This window comes from Melozone crissalis, unplaced genomic scaffold (genome assembly GCF_028551555.1).
Source record: "Melozone crissalis strain CALT ecotype California unplaced genomic scaffold, PUWL_Pcris_2 ptg000029l_1, whole genome shotgun sequence".
NCBI classification, from domain to species: Eukaryota; Metazoa; Chordata; class Aves; order Passeriformes; family Passerellidae; genus Melozone; species Melozone crissalis.
Window position 1 is genome coordinate 6,288,979 of NW_026535807.1, and position 17,156 is coordinate 6,306,134.

A 17,156-nucleotide genomic window follows, 5' to 3' on the forward strand; every position below is an offset into this window, starting at 1 on the left:
TTTTCAGCCATACATTGGACTGGATATGTTGAAGTTCTTTATTCCCTTTCCCCTCACCAAGTACATGCTCCCAGCAGCTCTCTGTGCTGCTCCTTTTTTCTTTTCATTTCCTATTGATTATTTTTTGCATGAAAATGGATAATATTTTGTATTGAATATCTAGAGATAAACATTTAAGCCTGAAAGTTCTCTATAATAACATTTTCCCCTGCAATTATCCTGGTGTAACATGGATGAGCACAAACTTTTTTTTTCTTTTTTTTTCCTTGTTGCTTGCATCAAAATACTCCACAAGGGGGCAAAGATCCCCACTTCCAGCTCAGTTTGCTGTCACTGCCAGGACCTGCTTCTCCAAAAAGCTCTACAGCACAAAATCTGCATCTAGATCATCAGAAGATGGGATCACTGCAGGGGGGATAAAATGCTAAACTCTTCCAAAAATCTGATGTTTTTCTTTTGGATTTAAATAAGTGCATTGTCAGCATAGCTGACTTGTGATCAAAAATGCAATTCCTATGCACAGCTAGTCCCAGACAAGAGATTTAGCACATTTTTTGGGTGGATAAGCAGCACCAGGGACTCTGCCAATGTCCTGATTTTGGAAGAGAAATTGGTTCCACATGAGTCTGTACAAGACATCCCTCTTTATTCAGAGCCCAGGGGCTTGGGTAGGGCATGAGAAGCTCCAGCTTCCCATGTATTTATTTTGTCCTGGCTGTAAATCAGAATCAGTATTTTATCTCATCACTTGTATTTAAGTGTGCAGTCAGCCTGAATGGACTCAAGGTAGTCGCCATAGCCTTGATTTCTAGCCACAAAAGGACCTTTACCACCACCAGAAGGTAAAAGTCCTTCTGGTGAGTCTCTGATGTTCATCAGTGGCTCTGGAGGAGATCTCTCAAGAATCGGGGGTGCTCAGGTAGTTCAGTGGCCCAAGCTCTTTGTAGCTCCTGGCAGAGGTCAGTACAGTTCAGCTGATATGGAAACCATGATCAGCACCTCAGGGTGAGCTCAGAACCTCCTGCTCTGTCACCAGCCACGCCCTGAGCTCACCTGCTGCTTTCCTGGGCAGAGAGGAACTGTGTGTGACCTGAGCAAGCTGGACAGTGAGATTCATACCAGGAGGATTGGGCCTAAAGCTGGGCACAAGGCAGGAGATGGACAAGCCATCCTTTCATTGGCATTTGGTCAGCTCATCCCTCTTGGGAAAGCTCTGCTTTTTGTTTACCAAGACACAAACTTCATCTGAGCAGGATGGTCAGACCCCTGCAATTCCTCATGGCTATGATGTGCTGAAGCTGCTGCAACATGTGCTAAGAAGTTTGGCCCCAAACCTTTCTGGCCTCCTCTGTTGATATGAAAGTCAATAAATATTGTCTTGGATTAATTTAATTACATCCATTCCTCATTACCATGGTTATGTTGCCCTTGCTCTAAAGGCATCCCCATCCTAAATAGAGATATTTCAGGCTTGTTGAAGGAGTTATTTTTTGGAAAACCACCAGTCCCACTAAAGAGGTTATCACCTATTTCTTGAAAAATACCTATTTTTGCAATTGCTACTCTAGTTTATTAGAGGTAGTTTTGCTTAAGATGTGCTGACACTTCCATTTGCAATCCAAATACAAAACAGAATTCACAGTTTGTTCAAAATGTAAACCTTTTCTATCACAAAGTGAGAACACTTCTTGAAGTTCAAGCTTTGTTTCTTTTTAAATCAGAAAGCTTTCAGAGAATTCTCATTATTTCCCTAAGGGCTGAATAAAGCCCTTAGTCCCTGTCCTCCACATTCTGTAACCAGCTATTTCCAGTGGGATTGGCCTGAAGTTTCACAGGATTTTTGTAGTTATTTTAGTGGTTTGGCCAAACAAACCAATCCAGATGGCTGGACTGAGAGATGGGTTGTTTTTTTTTTTAAGTTGATTATCCCCAGCATAGCTGTTTTAAAATGGTTTCATTAAAAATTGAAGGACTACATGTGAATTAGCTTCATTTACCACTTAAAAAGCTAAAAATGTTGGAAATTGGTTTAGATATTTGTATTTGAAAGTCTGCAGTTGAGTAATCACAGCAGGTAAGCTTTGTTCAAAATTGCTTTAAAGGACAAAGGCAATTTCACAATCTAGTCAATCGAGATACCCTTTAAAAAGATGCTGGTGGTGGATCAACAACTCAAATGCAGGGCTGAAAGGTCAACATTATTTGGGCTGTTGAAGCTGGGATTTTTTCTCAGTGTAAACCTGAAGAATGTACAGCCTCACAATATTTTTACCTGGGGTTTTGGGTTTTTTACGGCTTTAAAAGAGGGCACTTTCTATGTTTACTTTCTCCTCTGTAGTTAATTCAGCTGTTCTGTGATGGAGCGTAGGCTGCCTGGGGTCTCGTGTTCAGAGTGAGCCAAGGGGTGCCCAGAGCCGTGGCCAGTGAGCCCCCCATGCTGATCCAGTCTGTGTCTGCTGCTGGCTTCTCTCCCTACCCCAGCTTGGATTCCTAGAGAGAAGTACCTGAAAGCACACAGAATTCTGTTGCAGTGTTTTGAGATACCCTCTACCAGCAGGAGGCTCAAATTCCCACCTGAGGTTTATTGGTGCTGGTAGCTGACCCCTTTTAGCAGGGAAACAGTGGATGTTGGATAAACAACCTGTGGGATGCTGTTTTTCTGCCCACCCTCTGTGTCACAGCAGCCCTGGGAGTACAGTTCCCTGTTCCAGAGCAGGTGGGAGATTGCACTCAGCCTTGGTGGCAATCCAAGGTTCATCTCAAAAGAGCATTAAAAAGCATTTGCTGCACAGTGTGGGGAGCTCTTGTTGAGGATTTTGCTGCATGTTGACTAGTACAAATCCTGGCAATACAAATGTGACTCGTGCTTCATTTGAGCTCACAGTTGTAAATTTGAGTTAGGAACTACATACCTTGCTTAGCTAAATAGTAAGCAGTCAGAACTCTTGACACACTACTTTGGAGTAAACCCTGAGTTTAGATGGATGCATTTTTTCCTGTTTTAATATATTTAATTAAAGCATATCAAACTTCAGATAGACATTTTCACATTTGTTAAGGTCTGTAGAAGTCCCTTGGATGCTCTGGGGAGCAGAGCCATTAAAGGTGTACTCAGATGTCCGCAGACTTGTTACGTGGGGAGAAAAAGTGATCTTGCATAGTAAGGGCTGTGCTTGCTTCTCTTTCAGAGGGACAGTCTGAGTTTTCACAGTGAAATCTGGTAGTTCTTCCATTTTCTTTCAGGCTCCAGTTAGACTCAAATGTTATCTGAATAGAAGGTTGGTGAGATTTTCTGCCTTAATTCAGGAAAAAATAAGTACACTGAAACTAGTAACCTATAATGAGATTTAGCTCTGTCTTATATGTGAGATGGAAAAAAGCTCTTTTTTTCCTAATGATGAATTACTTTGTTTTGTATATCTCTTTCTGTCAGGCTGCCTATCAGAATCTGTCACTGGGGAATTCAGCTGTACCCAGCATTAACTGAGTAGCAGCAAAACTGTGACTTATATATTTACTTATGTGCATGCAGAAAAAAAGCCTGATCAAAGAAGGGAGAAAAATTGATGGGAAAACACCCACTCAGCGACCAATAACCGTCTGTTCTCTCCCTTTCCACTCGCTCCCCTCCTTACAGCAACCACTTGAAAGGAAAGACAGCCAAAACAGTTCCCAGCAGAGCGTCTCGAGCCACCGCAGCGGGCACACGGCGTCGCCCGCGCACAGCACCCAGGTGCTGCCCGACTTCACCGCCCCCGAGGCGCCGGCCGCCGACCAGCCCGACGCCGCCGGCCAGAAAAAGCCAGATCCATTCAAAATCTGGGCCCAGTCCAGGAGCATGTATGAAAGCCGACGTGAGTACGAAGCAGGTGGAGTTGCTAAGGCTACAGCTCCGGCGGCTGCTGCCTGGGTGTTTTCTTTGTGGAGAAATGAATGTTTTTGGTTTCTGCTGGAGGTGTGGGGATTCTGTTGGTTGGTTTGGTGTCTGTCGGTGGGATCCACTTGGTAGAGATGCAGTTTGCTGTCTCATGAGGATTTGGTTTAGGTCATCTCTAGGAATCATCTAAAGTTCATCTCTTAATATGAAAAATCCCTTTAAAATTAAAGACCGTCTTTTCCCCTATGTTTTTATTGCACTTTTAAATTAGGCTGGAGGAGAGTTTTCAAGTTTGTTATCCAGATCCTAACCTCTTTTTTGAGGTTAAGACTCATTATCTGATATGCATAGGAATTTCAGTAAGAAGGGGAAGTATTTAGTTTGCTGAAATTTATATCAGATGCTTTTCAGCCTCACTCTGGGGAGGAGAAAATCCAGCTGAGCCATTTTACTTTGACCAGAGTGGACACTTTAACAATACAGATATTAAATGCATATTGTAAGTGGCTTTTATGGCAATTAATAATCTGCTCACTTGGCTAATAATTCAGCAGGGTTTTGACTCTGTTCCAAGACCATAAATGTGGTTTCAATCAGTTTCTTCTTGGGAAACAAAATAAACACATTGGTTTTGCTTTAATTGCACTGCTGAAGATGATCAAATCTGTAAAAGCTTCTTAAAGAGTTAGAGTGTTAGGTTCATTTTGAAAGGCAGTAGTTACTTTAGTTAGAGAAAGGGGAATTTCAAAGTCTCAGTGCTGAGAGTACCACCCGCTGTTTGATTTTATTGTCTAACTGGAAATTGGTAAAACCAGTAAGAAATTAACCTTTACCTCAGAATGAAAAATGGTAGGACTTTTTCTCACTGATGAAATGAATCACTTTGAAGTCTTATATCCTGGGAAAATTAAATCATGAGTCACAGTTTCTTGGCTGAAGATGCCTCTCTTTGGATTGAATGCCTCAGCAATGCAGTTTGTAGGTGTCTCTGTTTTTGTGCTCTGCCTCCTTTCCCATCCTTTCCTGGGGATTGGGCGTGCTGACCCTGCGGGCTCTGGGGGCACGCTGATCTGCAGAGTGCGGTGACAGAACTTGTATGTGCAGCTCATTGAAATAGGAAAAAGGGGTGAGAGCTGAGGGACAGCGGCTGCTGAGCCCTGCAGAGCTGTGGGCAGAGCTGCCCCCCAGTGTCCCATGGCACTGGCCTTCCCACTGCCAGCCCGCGTGGTTCCTGCTGGCGCTGTGCTGCCATTGCCTCCGACCCCCTGCAGCTACTTAGCTAATTTCTAATTAACTGTTTAACTCATACTAATTAGTCATTAGTATCAGCTTAGCAGCCTTAACTCCTGCCTGTCTTCTCTGATAAGACCCAAGACTGAGCTGGAGAAAGCACAGGCCGTTGACCTTCTGTGTCACCTCCAGCACCATGTGCTAAATCCTCCTTCTTTCCTCGATGGCTGCAGTTATCCTGTAGAGGTTTTGTCCTTGGCTGGGACTAGAGCCCTTCCAGAGGCCTTTTCACAGTCTCTTGACCTGCTGGCTTCCCACACTCCATCTTTGCCACAATCATCACTGCTTGGGCCTGTTGCTAGACTGGGATCTGCTAGACCCTTTCAGCTTCCCTGGCTCACCTTTCCTTAGTCCAGCATCTCTGTAGTGGGGCTGATCCTCTTCTCCTGCTTCAGTCCTTGTCTCTTGCCTCTTCTACCAGATAAAACCTCTTTGAACATCAGTGCTTTTCTATGACCTCTTCCTCTCATTGCTGTTCCCTTCCAAGAAGGTGTTTTTCTGAGATTTCTTGGTTTCATAGTTAGGGTTTTTTTGGAGAATGGTGGAAATGTGATATGGTTCATATCTCCTTTTAAACCATTAGAGGTGTCCAAGAGCCTGTGAATTTCCAGCCCTAAGCTGGAGTGAAACACATTCCCTGGGGATTAACCTGCACTCTTAGCTAGTGACATGGCTTTGCTATGGGTAATGAAATGTGAAGAAAAGCAGGAAAGATAAGTGAAAAATTGAGTTGGATGTGCTTTTTCTACTTTTGTGGTCTGATCCCAGAGCATGACTGGTGGTTTTACTTTGAGGCCAGTGGTCAGCTCCTCCTTGCCTGACCAAGCCCTTATTTACCACCAGTCTCATAAGCAGAGTCTGTGGCTCACAGCTGAAACCTGGCTCTGCTGCCCTGGGTGCTTGGGGTGAAGCCCTGTGTTTCTTTGCCTTTCTTAGGAACCTGAATCATCCCTTGGAGACTCACTCCCAGTTTTTCCCAAGTGTGGTTGTCGGGTTATCTGCAGGGAGCTCTGCTGACACTGAGCATCAGAGTGTGTGATGGGAGGAACCATTCCCTGGGGGCTCCAGCTCTGCTCTCTGTCAGCTCCACCTGTGCTCTTCCTCACGTTTTTACCCATCTGCAGTTGGGTTTAACTCCAGTGCCACCTTTGAATGGTGGGGAAACAGCCATATCTTCTCTTTCTCCTTTACTTCACCCATTCCCTCAGGCTTTGGGGCTGTCATCCCCAGTGACAGCTTTGGGTGCTGGGTGTGACTCTCTCTCTGCAGCCTTCTGATGGAGGTGTGAGCAGAACTGAGTGAAAATCTTATGCACAGCAGGAGGATGCCACCCTAGTGCCAGGGCTGAGGGTGGGTGACACATGCAGTCACCAGGGAGTTTGGGGGGTTCTAGAAGGCTCCACCACTTGAGGAGCCCCCAGCACAGCTCTTCTGCCACTCAGGGCTTGCCCTCTGGTAATTGCTGGCCTTAAAATGCCTGAAAAAGGGTTATAGGATGTTCTTCAGGGTTTTGAATCCTCAACAAGTGGTCTGAAAAACAGGAACAAGCCTTTCTGTTGAAGTATATGATGAATTTAAAAAGGACAGAATTTTAGAGTGTTAGATCATCTTAAGTGTTTTATTTTGTCCCATTTTTGAAATTGTTGAGCATAAAAAGAGCATAGTGCAATTTCTCAAGTGCAGTTGACACAAGAAGATGAATTCATTAGCTCCAGCCCAGACAGATTTTTTTTTCATCTAAAAATAATATTGTTAAGAGGTTTTATTCAGTATATGAATTCCTCTTCTCCAAGATATTTCTAAGAAGTACTGAATCTGTAATGAGTACTTACTGCCTTTTTCTCTGGGAATGCATCCCACTGTTACTTACATTAATAATAAGAATGTAGACACAGAAAGCAAAGGCAACATTTTAATATTTCAGAATTTCTAAAATTCGTTCCTCCTGTACTTGAGTTGTCTTTGGATCAGTAATTCATTCAAAAAGACTGTAGTTGCCTTATGTGACCTGTCTCACTGAAGTCATTGGTAGAGAACAATTAGGTTGAAAAGGACCAGCTAACCCATAATTGGGAAAAAGCATGTGTTTTTATGATTTACCCAAAGCATCTTAATATCAGAAAGTTCTCCAATTCTGCGGGGGAGAGCCACAGACGCTGCTTGTTTAGGAGAAGGAAAAAAATAATAGAAATTAAGCAAGAATTACTAATGCAAAGCTAAGGAAAGGCTCCATCACTGTTTCTGGACTGGCTGAGGGGAAACAGATTAGAGCTGCAACTTTATTCCACAAATGTGGGTTAAAGTTCCTCCATGTGGAGCTCCCTGGGGCGAGGGGATCAGCCCTGCAAGGTGCTGAGTGTTTGGGCTGGGGCCCAAGGAAGCTTATTTCCAAGCTGTAAACCCAAAGGCATGCTCTGAGGCTAAGGCTGAGCTCAGATGTGCTGTGCTGCAGTCTGGCCCAGGGTGACCAGTCTTTGCTGGATTAAGATGTTTGAGAATAGCCAGCTTTGTGGGAATGTGAAAACAGAGCATTTGGCGGTGGTAACAAATGCACTCTTTGCTGGTGCTGAGCTTTAGCTGCCTGAGCTGCTCGTTGTGGGTAACTCATTGCTGCTCGTGGGAGTTGTGTACATGAATCAGAGGGAAGGACAAACCCTTAAGGTTTGGAAGCTGAAGCAGCTCCAAGATCCAGGAATGACACACTTGAAGAGCACTCAGAGAGAGAAACAGCTATTGAGTGGCTGAGCAGAGAACCACAATTCAGAAACCTCACACTGTTTTATTGAAATATATTTTTATAATATGCTTTTTACTTTTCAATGTATTATTAAACTTCCTTAAAGATTAACACAATCTGTTGTCAAATTTTTCTCATGTGGCCTGATTGCTTTGCAAAATACCGTATCCTACATATGGCCATCTGTCAAAACAGCAGTGACAAAATGAATTAATCTGAATTGCAGATGTGTTAATGAATCCCTTTGAAGGGCTTAAGCATTTAATTAAAAGTAAAGCAGAACACGATAGAGAATTTTTAAAGCTTTTAAAATATTCGAAGTTATCATTAATATTTGAATTTTATTTTCAGGCACACAATTTGTTTGGGAGGATTTTTCTCTCCCCAAATCTAATTAAAACAATACAAACAAGCCTTGACCCTAGCATGTTGGCTCATCAGCAGTTACATGGAACTAAAAATATTTGCACAATGACACAAACATTAGATAATTTCCCCTTAAAATAGAAAAGAAGAATACACTCATAAATTTCAGAGTATTTCAGAGAGTATTTCAGCCACCTTCTGATCAGACTGAGTTGAAAGATGATTTTTAGTAAAAGCCCTTTGGCAGGGTTATGTCCTTTTATTATATTAATAGTAGACAAAGAGTTGCAGTGATACTCTTGGGCACACAGATGTATCCGTGCCCTTGGAGAATGTGTTGCTAAAAGGGACCGTGGTACTCACAATAGCTTGTTCATCTTGTCAAGAGCTCCTGCTGAAGCCATCTTTCAAAAGCTTTCCATGCCACCACAAAGGGTTGGTTAAAGGGAAAAGACAAAAAAAATTTGAATTCTCCTGCAGTGGGATAGTTTAGAAAATGGATTTCTTGCAGATATGGAGCCTTATGAGATCTGTGGGTAAATTGCAGGTGTTTTCATCTATAAAACTCTCCATCAGCTTCAGTGAGACTGTCCACTCCTAGTTTCAGACTTGTCCTCATGGATTTTGCTGAATCTGGGCCTTAAACATTTTGTGTTTTGCCAAGCTCTGAGTCACTGAAGGTGCTGCTGCCTCAAATGAGCCAGTGACTAAAGCAAACTCACACTGATCATTGTTGAATCCATCCTGTGCTGAAATTGATGTCACACTAGGCAGATTTTTATTTTATATAACATGTTAAAGTTTGCATAGTAAAGTTTGATTAAAATTATCTGTAATTAAGAACCATGTTCATTTTTCATCACCACATATTTAGAATTTCTTTTAACATTACGTGAAGATATTTCTATATGGAAAACTAACTTATGTCATGAAGTTGAAAGGTTTTTTTGTAGAAAAGTATGTTTAAGGTGTTCTCACATAAATTTTACCTCTAAGGTGAAAAAAGGTTTTTCAAATATACCTGCATGCATGTGTATAAATGTGTAAATTCATATGTGTGTGTATTTTAGATCTACACATGCACAGAAATGTGAAACTTATTATGTCATAATCCACAGTAGCTATAACCTCAACAAATTGTGCATGCAACCCTAACATGACCCATAAAGTCACAATTAATTAAATGAACTAACAAGAAAGCAGATACATTAAGCTTTGCAAAACTGTAAAATTAATATTACAGCTATGTCACCTTCACCTGCAACTGGACTGAGCAAGGGTGAGAGAGAGAGAGAAATCAATTCCACGAGTTTTGGAGAATGTAAGACTGTGCTGAGAATGTATCTGTGTCTTGTGATGTCTTGTTCTGGTGTCATCGCTGCTCTGTGGCGGGGGCTCTTCATCACCAAGGGAGTCTGGCAGGGCCATAAGCCAGCTTTAGCCAGCCAGGGGCAAAGCCTGGCTTTGCTGTCCTGGCTGGATGGTGTAGGTGGTCGAGGGTGGGTGTATCATGTTCCTGTTTCCTTCATGTGTTTGCCCACGTGGCTCATCAATGGGGCTGCATCACCCATCTGTCCTGATATTCACAGAACTCTTCTTACCACTTTTGCACTGCTCTCCAAATGGTCTGGTTTAATTTGGGACAGGGAGATTAAGTTTTGCTGCTGTTAAATTTTGCCTGTTTGGGCTACATACATGTTTTGCCAGAGTCAGACATGCTTGAGATCAGTTAAGGTGCAGAGTTGCAATGAATGACTCCTAGAGGCCATTTTCCATTCATTTTCAACAAAGTTTTAGCAGCACCAGGTTCCCATTGAGTAAGAAAAGTGGCTCCTCAGAAGTGTAACTGAATAATGGGGCAACCTAAAATAATTCTCCAGTATGGAACCTCAGAGGGTCCCACCTCTGAAGCTCGGGGGTGGATGGGTGTTCTGGGCTGTGCCAGTGAATCACTGCCCTGCAGAGCTGTTGCAAAAAGTGGTAAAAGGAGCTTTGTGCTCATTTTGTGAAACAGTGTGTTGTCTGTATATCTGTTTATTTGTTCCACCTCTCTGAAATCCTTCCAGTGGAAGGATCACTATGTGAAAGGACCAGCTTCTTTGGGGGCAGACTTGTCTTTTTCTGTTGCTCTGGTCTGACATGGCTGGTCCAGCCTGGCCTGCTGTTCCCTCCAGCAGTGTTAATTGTGTAGCTGGGACCCAAACCAGGGCCATAAGGCATCGCTCAGTGGGACTGGAGGGGTGACAAATGGGAAGGTGCTGAGAGATGCCGCGGACACAAGCCCACACCAGAGCTCTTCGCAGCAGCCACTTTACCTCTGACAGATCCAACATACACTATTAATTGTTTGGGGCCAGCCTGTGCCAAAACAGCCTGAGAAGGGCTGAGAGACACTCCTGACTGTGTGTGCTTGTCATGCTCCCCTTGCTGAAGGCAGTGGCAAACAGCAATTAATTCATTGTCTGGATGCTGTTGTGCTGCACGTCTGTGCGTGGCGAGCTGCCTTCAGCCAGAGGAGATGAGGCACACAGGCACCCGGCGTGCTCATCACCCCAGCGCTCTGTAATTGTGTCTGGACAAAAATCAGCCTCTGATTCAGTGAGGGCACGGGTGTTAAGCTTGGTTTATAATTGCAGGTAATTAAAATGTAAAAATATTATCTGTAAAGCCAGCTTAAATGAAAATGTGGTAGCAGACATCTGTAGCTTACCATTCACCTATGCGTTTAATTTTTAGTATTCCCAATTGTTCAATTAGTGTTATATTTTAATTCATTGAAGAGAGAGCTTCAGAGGTAACCAAAAGTCTGATAAGCACCAGAGCAGACCCAAATTTTTGCAGAATAAGCACAGACAGTGGAAAATCCAATTAGGGCCAAATCTGACATTCACTGATGCCAATGGAAAACAACCTGTTCATAGATACAGAAAGCTAGATGATGTGTCATTAAACATGCTGCATCCTGTGTCTGAGGAGGCACTTTTTTAAATTGGATTCCTGAACAATATACTTTGTTTTTTTTGCTGGAGTTATAGGCAGCTGACTGGTAAAGCAACAGCTTTTTATTATCATTAATTATAAATTTTGGGAGGGGATCATTACAAAATTAGTCGATGTTACAGATACTATCCAATAAATATTAAATGAACCTGAAGTTGCCTTCTGATATGATATAATGTTAGCAATTAGTTATGCATTTTTAAAAAAGGGATGAAAGCAAGCATGAGTGAGTTAATATAAAACATTGCTGTTCAACAGCACTTCAAGGTTAGTGCTTCACTGTATGTAATATTCATTCTAAAAACCTTGCTGGTCTTCCATACTAATGAGTAGGTGAGGTTGGGCTTTTTTTATGTTTCCAGCTGGTTTTATCTCTTCAGTGCTTTTGCAGAGCCTGCACACAAGCAAGTGAGAGTCAGGAGAGCTGCATTGTTTTGAGCGGAGCCCTTCTGATTTACACCAACTGGGGATCTGTCCCACAGTTATTTGAAGCAGAGTTGCTTGACAGATAGCAAACTATGCTTGGGAAAGTTAATTAAATAGTAGAAGTCATAACAAGTGGCTCTTCTGTCTCCCATGTAAGAGGAGGCAGCTGTATTGTTTCTGGCAGAGTAATTCTCTGCTGTACACATTTATTTATTGATGGTTTGGAAGAGACTCTTGCGATGGGTAATGATGCTAATATTGACAGAAGGAAATATTATAGTGATAAAGGGCAAGTCACAAGTAGATGCCTAGAAAGTAGAAACCACTGCATAGCTTTTAATGGTAATATAAGTAATAATCCTTTATTATTTAAAACTATAAATGTTGATGGTTATGTCTCTTTTTTTTATGTAAAAAGGAGGTGGTCTCCAAGCCCATCTCATTGAAAGGTTAAAATTGCATGGCACATCCTTTTATGTACATCTGAGTAGTCCTGATTTGGGTAAAAAGGTGTGGTATTTTGATTAAAAATGATAGTTTTTCTTCTTTCCCTTCAGTTCCAGATTATCAAGAGCAGGATATCTTTCTATGGAGAAAGGAAACCGGGTTTGGATTTAGGATTCTAGGTGGAAATGAGCCTGGAGAACCTGTGAGTATCATGTTTTTGTTTGTGGCAGCTTTCAGAAACACAGCAGTAGAATGTACAGCTGTGCAGAACTACGCTTGTAGCATCAATGCTAAATAGTTACTGGACTAAATATATATATAAATATATCCTGCATCTCCCCACTCTCCCTCCAAAATAACCCCAGAACTCCATAACTGAAATGGGTTTGGCTTCTTCTTCTACTTTAATGATAAACCAAATAAAAACACATAGGTCCTTGGACACTGAGAACAGGATGTTCTGGTCATGTTTGCAAGTATTTTGATCTTAGAATGCCAGGTTCTCAGAATGCTCAGTTCTCTCCTTGAATTCAGTTAATTTATTTACCATAAATCCAGTGCCTGTGGGAGGTGTCATCCTTTCCTGTGCTGCACAGGTCACAGCTAGATAGTGGCAGGATGACTTTCCATGTTTTTCCCTGCCAAAATTATTTTGCTCATTTATGAGAAGAGAGACCACGAATTTGTCTCATGTTAGAGTAGCTCCACAGAACTCACTGAAGATAAACCAAGACTGAGTTGGAGAAAAGCGTGTGGTGCAGAGCTTGTAAACGCTGCAGGCAACTGAAAGGGTAACTCAATCTCAGCTTCCCTGACAAGACCCTCAGTGCTATTAACCATCTTCCTGTCTGGTCACTGTCTGGTTGAAGAAGTTTCCCAAGGCTATCTGTCCTTAGAGTGAATGGACTGCCTAAAGAAACAAGATGTCAATTTATTACAATTTCACAACGTGCTGTATTCACACAGAACCGCTTTCACAGAAACAACTTCCCTTCCCTGATGGGACAACTTCCCTGACCAGCAGACATTTGTCAACAATTCCCTGTCCCTCCTAAACCAGGTCTAACTGGGAGTGCCCCTTGCTTGCAGCTGGCTGTTGAGCTGGTTCTCATGGCTGTCTCTCCTGCTGTGCCAATTCCCCAGATTTACATCGGTCACATTGTACCGCTGGGTGCTGCTGACGCCGACGGCCGCCTGCGATCGGGCGATGAGCTGATCTGCGTGGATGGGACGCCCGTGGTGGGCAAATCTCACCAGCTCGTGGTCCAGCTCATGCAGCAGGCAGCCAAGCAAGGCCACGTCAACCTGACCGTCAGGCGCAAAGTGGTTTACACAGGTAGGCTGCAGTATCACCCCGCAGGGGTGGCTTTTCTTGCCAGCATCCCATCTGTTCAGCAAATGGTCTAAGGAAAAAAAAGCTTCTAGTGCTGGGAAAACTCAAGGGATGGACTGTTATTTTTCCTCTTTTGCCTGTTTTTAGTCTTTTTTGTTCCTGATCAAATAAGTTTCAAGTATTTTTTTTCCAGTCAAGATTCTCTTAGTTGGCTTTCCCAGTGTTCATAAGGTTTCTGATAAAATGGGGAACTGTTCAGTTGCAATGTACAATTTTTAGTTTGACTGATGCAGCAGACACTGTGGCCAACTGTTTGTGCTTTCTGTATACTTCCCAAAATAAATGTGCAGCCTGATAGTCACCCTTAAACTGGGAGCGAGGGAAAAGATGATGAAGAGTCCAGAGAAGGGGAGGCAAGGGCAGAGTGTGAGTGAGGGCTCTGGTGTGTGGTGGCTGCTGCCCCAAGCCCAGGGCAAGCTTCAGCATGTAGTAAAGTGATCTCAGGATGGGAAACTGCAAACATTGTTGGTTCTGGTGGGCCAGGGTATTGGTGTTTGTTGTCACAGAATCATAGAATGCTTTGGGCTGAAAGGGACCTTAGATATCATCCATTTCCAACCCTCCTGCCGTGGGTAGAGACACCTTCCACTAGACCAGGTTACACAGGTCTAGAGAGTTTTCTGTATGCTGAGTTACACTTTGTGTACACACTGCACAAGTGTAGGATCTAAATGAGCAGAAAAGAAGCTGTGGTGGAAAGACAAACATGCAAAGAGAAGTGACACTGGTACCATTTTGGCACCCAGATAAGTGATTGAAAAATGTCATGATAGCAGAGAAAATGAAGACATGAGCATGAGCTTTCTAAATAATATGTAGCCATATGTTTAATACTGGATGGTAACTTTTGAGTGCTGCCTGTCCCTTTGAGTCCCTTTAGGAACTCAGGTGTGGGATTTGCTTTTACTCACTCAAAGAAAAGGATATTATATAGCTTTTCAAGTTTAGGCATCATCAGATAAACAGGCAGTCATGTACTTTGATCTTAGAGAGAATCAAAATAACATTCAGGTTGGAAATTAGGTCCTCAGTGGAAGGTAGGACTAGAAGAGTACCTCTGAAATAGCTCTGCATTCTTATCCAGGCCTGAGTTCCTTCTGCACAATAATAAATAAATGTTCACTTCTCATTTCTTTCTTTCTTCCCAGTGTGCATAAACACTAGGTTATGTCTCTCCTCTGACAGCCTGTCTTTAATTCCTGACCAAGGTCTGGTGTGAGAGAAGCTTTAGAAGAGCATTGGGAGGAAGGGGAAGGGCAGCTGAATTTTGGTATTGTTTTTGTGTGTAGATTTTCTATGCAGTTTTACAGCCTCCAGGCTAGAAATTACCATGAAAGATTTAGATGCCTGAGATCTCTCTTGGTATTTCATTCAGAGGCATGTTACTGCAGATTGAGCTATTTCTGAATCATTGCAAATGTGGACACTTACTCTAGGATAAATTATTCAGAATCCCTTCTTTCACCTTATATTTACAGGCTTTTAAATTTCAGCAGAACTTTGTGGAGAAGGCTGTTCCTGAATTTTGGTCCCTTGTTCCTCCTGTCATCTGTATGCCAGTAGAAAAAGATTGTTCACCTAAATGAGTACTCTCTGTCCTGAGATTCATGTAGGGGACATTTTATGCTCCTGTAGTCTTAATATGAAGAATGCCATCTATTTAGTACATACTTTTGAGTGTATAAGTGCAGACAGGACTTCTATCCAAGGATATTTTAAAATCCTTTTTCTTTTTCATCATGAAATTACAGGTTTAGATTTTGTTTGCCATCCCTTTTCATGCTGATGCTTTTAAGATCTTCAACTTAATTTTGATTCACCAAATTGGAGAAGTGACCTGATTAGCAGAGGCAGCCATTCAGCAAGGACAAGTGCAATATGCTGCTCTCAGCTGCACAAATGGGCTGTGTAGAACAGGCTGAGTAACAAGAAGTGGAAGCTATTGTGGGCCACGAGCTTTATGCTGAGGTTGGCTCAGGTGAAGAAAAAGACTGTGCAGGGATGTAGGCAGGGGGAAACTCTCCTGATTTCCCCCCAGATGATGGCTTAGTGCAATATGGTCCAGCACTTCAAGAAAGACATATTTGAGTTGGAGAGAGCCCAACTGGAAGGAGTCCAGAAGACCAGGGAAAATAAGGAGAGCTCTAGAAAACATGGTCTGAAAGGAAATATTGAACAAATTTGGATTCTTTAGCTTAAAGCAGAGGAGGGGGAGGAGGTATTAAACTTCCCAAGACTATAAGAGGCTGCTGCAAAGAGGGAGGGAGTAATATGTTCTCCATATGCCTGTTAGATAGCACTAGGAATAATAGCCTTATGTAGCAGCAGGGAAGATTTAAGTCAGATATTGCAACCAATAGATTGCTTGGGGAGATATTTAACAGCTGATTAGACAAACATCTGTCAGGACCGATATTAGGTATAGTTGGCCCTCACTCGAGCAGAGTCTGGACTAAGCAATTTTTTTGACATTTCTTCAAGCTTTGTGGTAGCTGATTAGATTTTAAACTAATACCCCTTCCAACTTCAGTTGCACTTGTTTAATATTAACGTTAACAATGTTTAATGTCTGTAGCAGACTGTACAGATGATAGTTGCTGGTTGTTCCAACCAGAAATGCTTGGTTCACAAGTTGTTTTGCTCATGTTGAGAGATTGTTGTTATTAAAGATCCCATTAATCAGAGGCAATCAGTGCACTAATTGATAGCTTTCAGTTTAAAACTACACAGAAGGTGGTGTTGTGAGATATGACTGCCTCTCCTTGTGGGTTGTGCATATATATGTACAACATATATATGGTTGTACATATATAACTGAATGGGGATGCAATAGCAAGAGGAGGCACCTTTGAACTGATGAAATCCAGGTTTAAAATGCCACAGAGCATCCAAGCACGCAGCACTGAACTGGTTTAACCAGGCTGCAGTTTGGCAATGGATGGCTTTGGCTGAATGAGACACACAGGAGAGGGTGAGCAGTGTGGGCAGTGCCACCACCGAGCAGAGCCATTGAAAGCGTGGCCATAGATAGAATAAAGCAGGTGATTTTCTTTTACCCTTTTCTCAGTAGACACCCCTGTCCAAGCACTGTTAGGAAAATTAATCCACAAACATTAGAGGTTTATGTCCAAAAAGGAGAGAGAGGAGTGCTTTTACTTTGTTTGAATAAAGGGAGAGGCCATGGGGCGTTCCCCTGGGATCTCTCAAATTTTTGGAGGATGCAGCCTCTGTTTTGATCCTAATTTCCCAGCCACATTTCCCTTCTCTCTTTCCCCATTGGCTGAGGTACCTGAGAGGCATAGACTTCTGATTCACCTGATACTGAAGATTTCCCTCTAATGTATAACTCTCCCTTTTAATTTTTAATTAATATGGAATTTAGGGGATTTTCTTCCCCATTATTTCTTTCTTCTTTCAATGTCTAATTTCATTTATCAGCAAACCTAAAGTTTATTTGTAAAAGCAAATATCTTCTTCCATTCATCAATCAGTGGAACCCTTCCCATCATTTCTTTTATCTCCCAGTGCTAGTGTTATCTACCAGCAGACCCACAGCTTGTTTGTAAAGACAAATTCACTATTCCTCTCAGCACTAAATGGTGTGTTGGGGAAGATGAAAC

At 42.4% G+C, this 17,156-nt stretch overlaps 1 protein-coding gene across 22 annotated transcripts in view; it reads left to right on the forward strand.

Annotated features, from left to right (window-relative positions):
• MAGI1 (membrane associated guanylate kinase, WW and PDZ domain containing 1) overlaps window positions 1–17,156 on the forward strand; it is a 331,966-nt gene that overhangs the window by 297,624 nt on the left and 17,186 nt on the right. For 15 of the 22 annotated variants that reach the window (XM_054281276.1, XM_054281280.1, XM_054281281.1 and 12 more), the window contains 4 exons: window positions 3,638–3,854; window positions 9,514–9,591; window positions 12,254–12,345; window positions 13,287–13,479. In XM_054281276.1, coding sequence (XP_054137251.1) covers window positions 3,638–3,854; window positions 9,514–9,591; window positions 12,254–12,345; window positions 13,287–13,479 — 580 coding nt within the window. The remainder of the gene's footprint in view (window positions 1–3,637; window positions 3,855–9,513; window positions 9,592–12,253; window positions 12,346–13,286; window positions 13,480–17,156) is intronic. The other 7 variants (XM_054281285.1, XM_054281286.1, XM_054281288.1 and 4 more) reach the window with 1 other exon arrangement.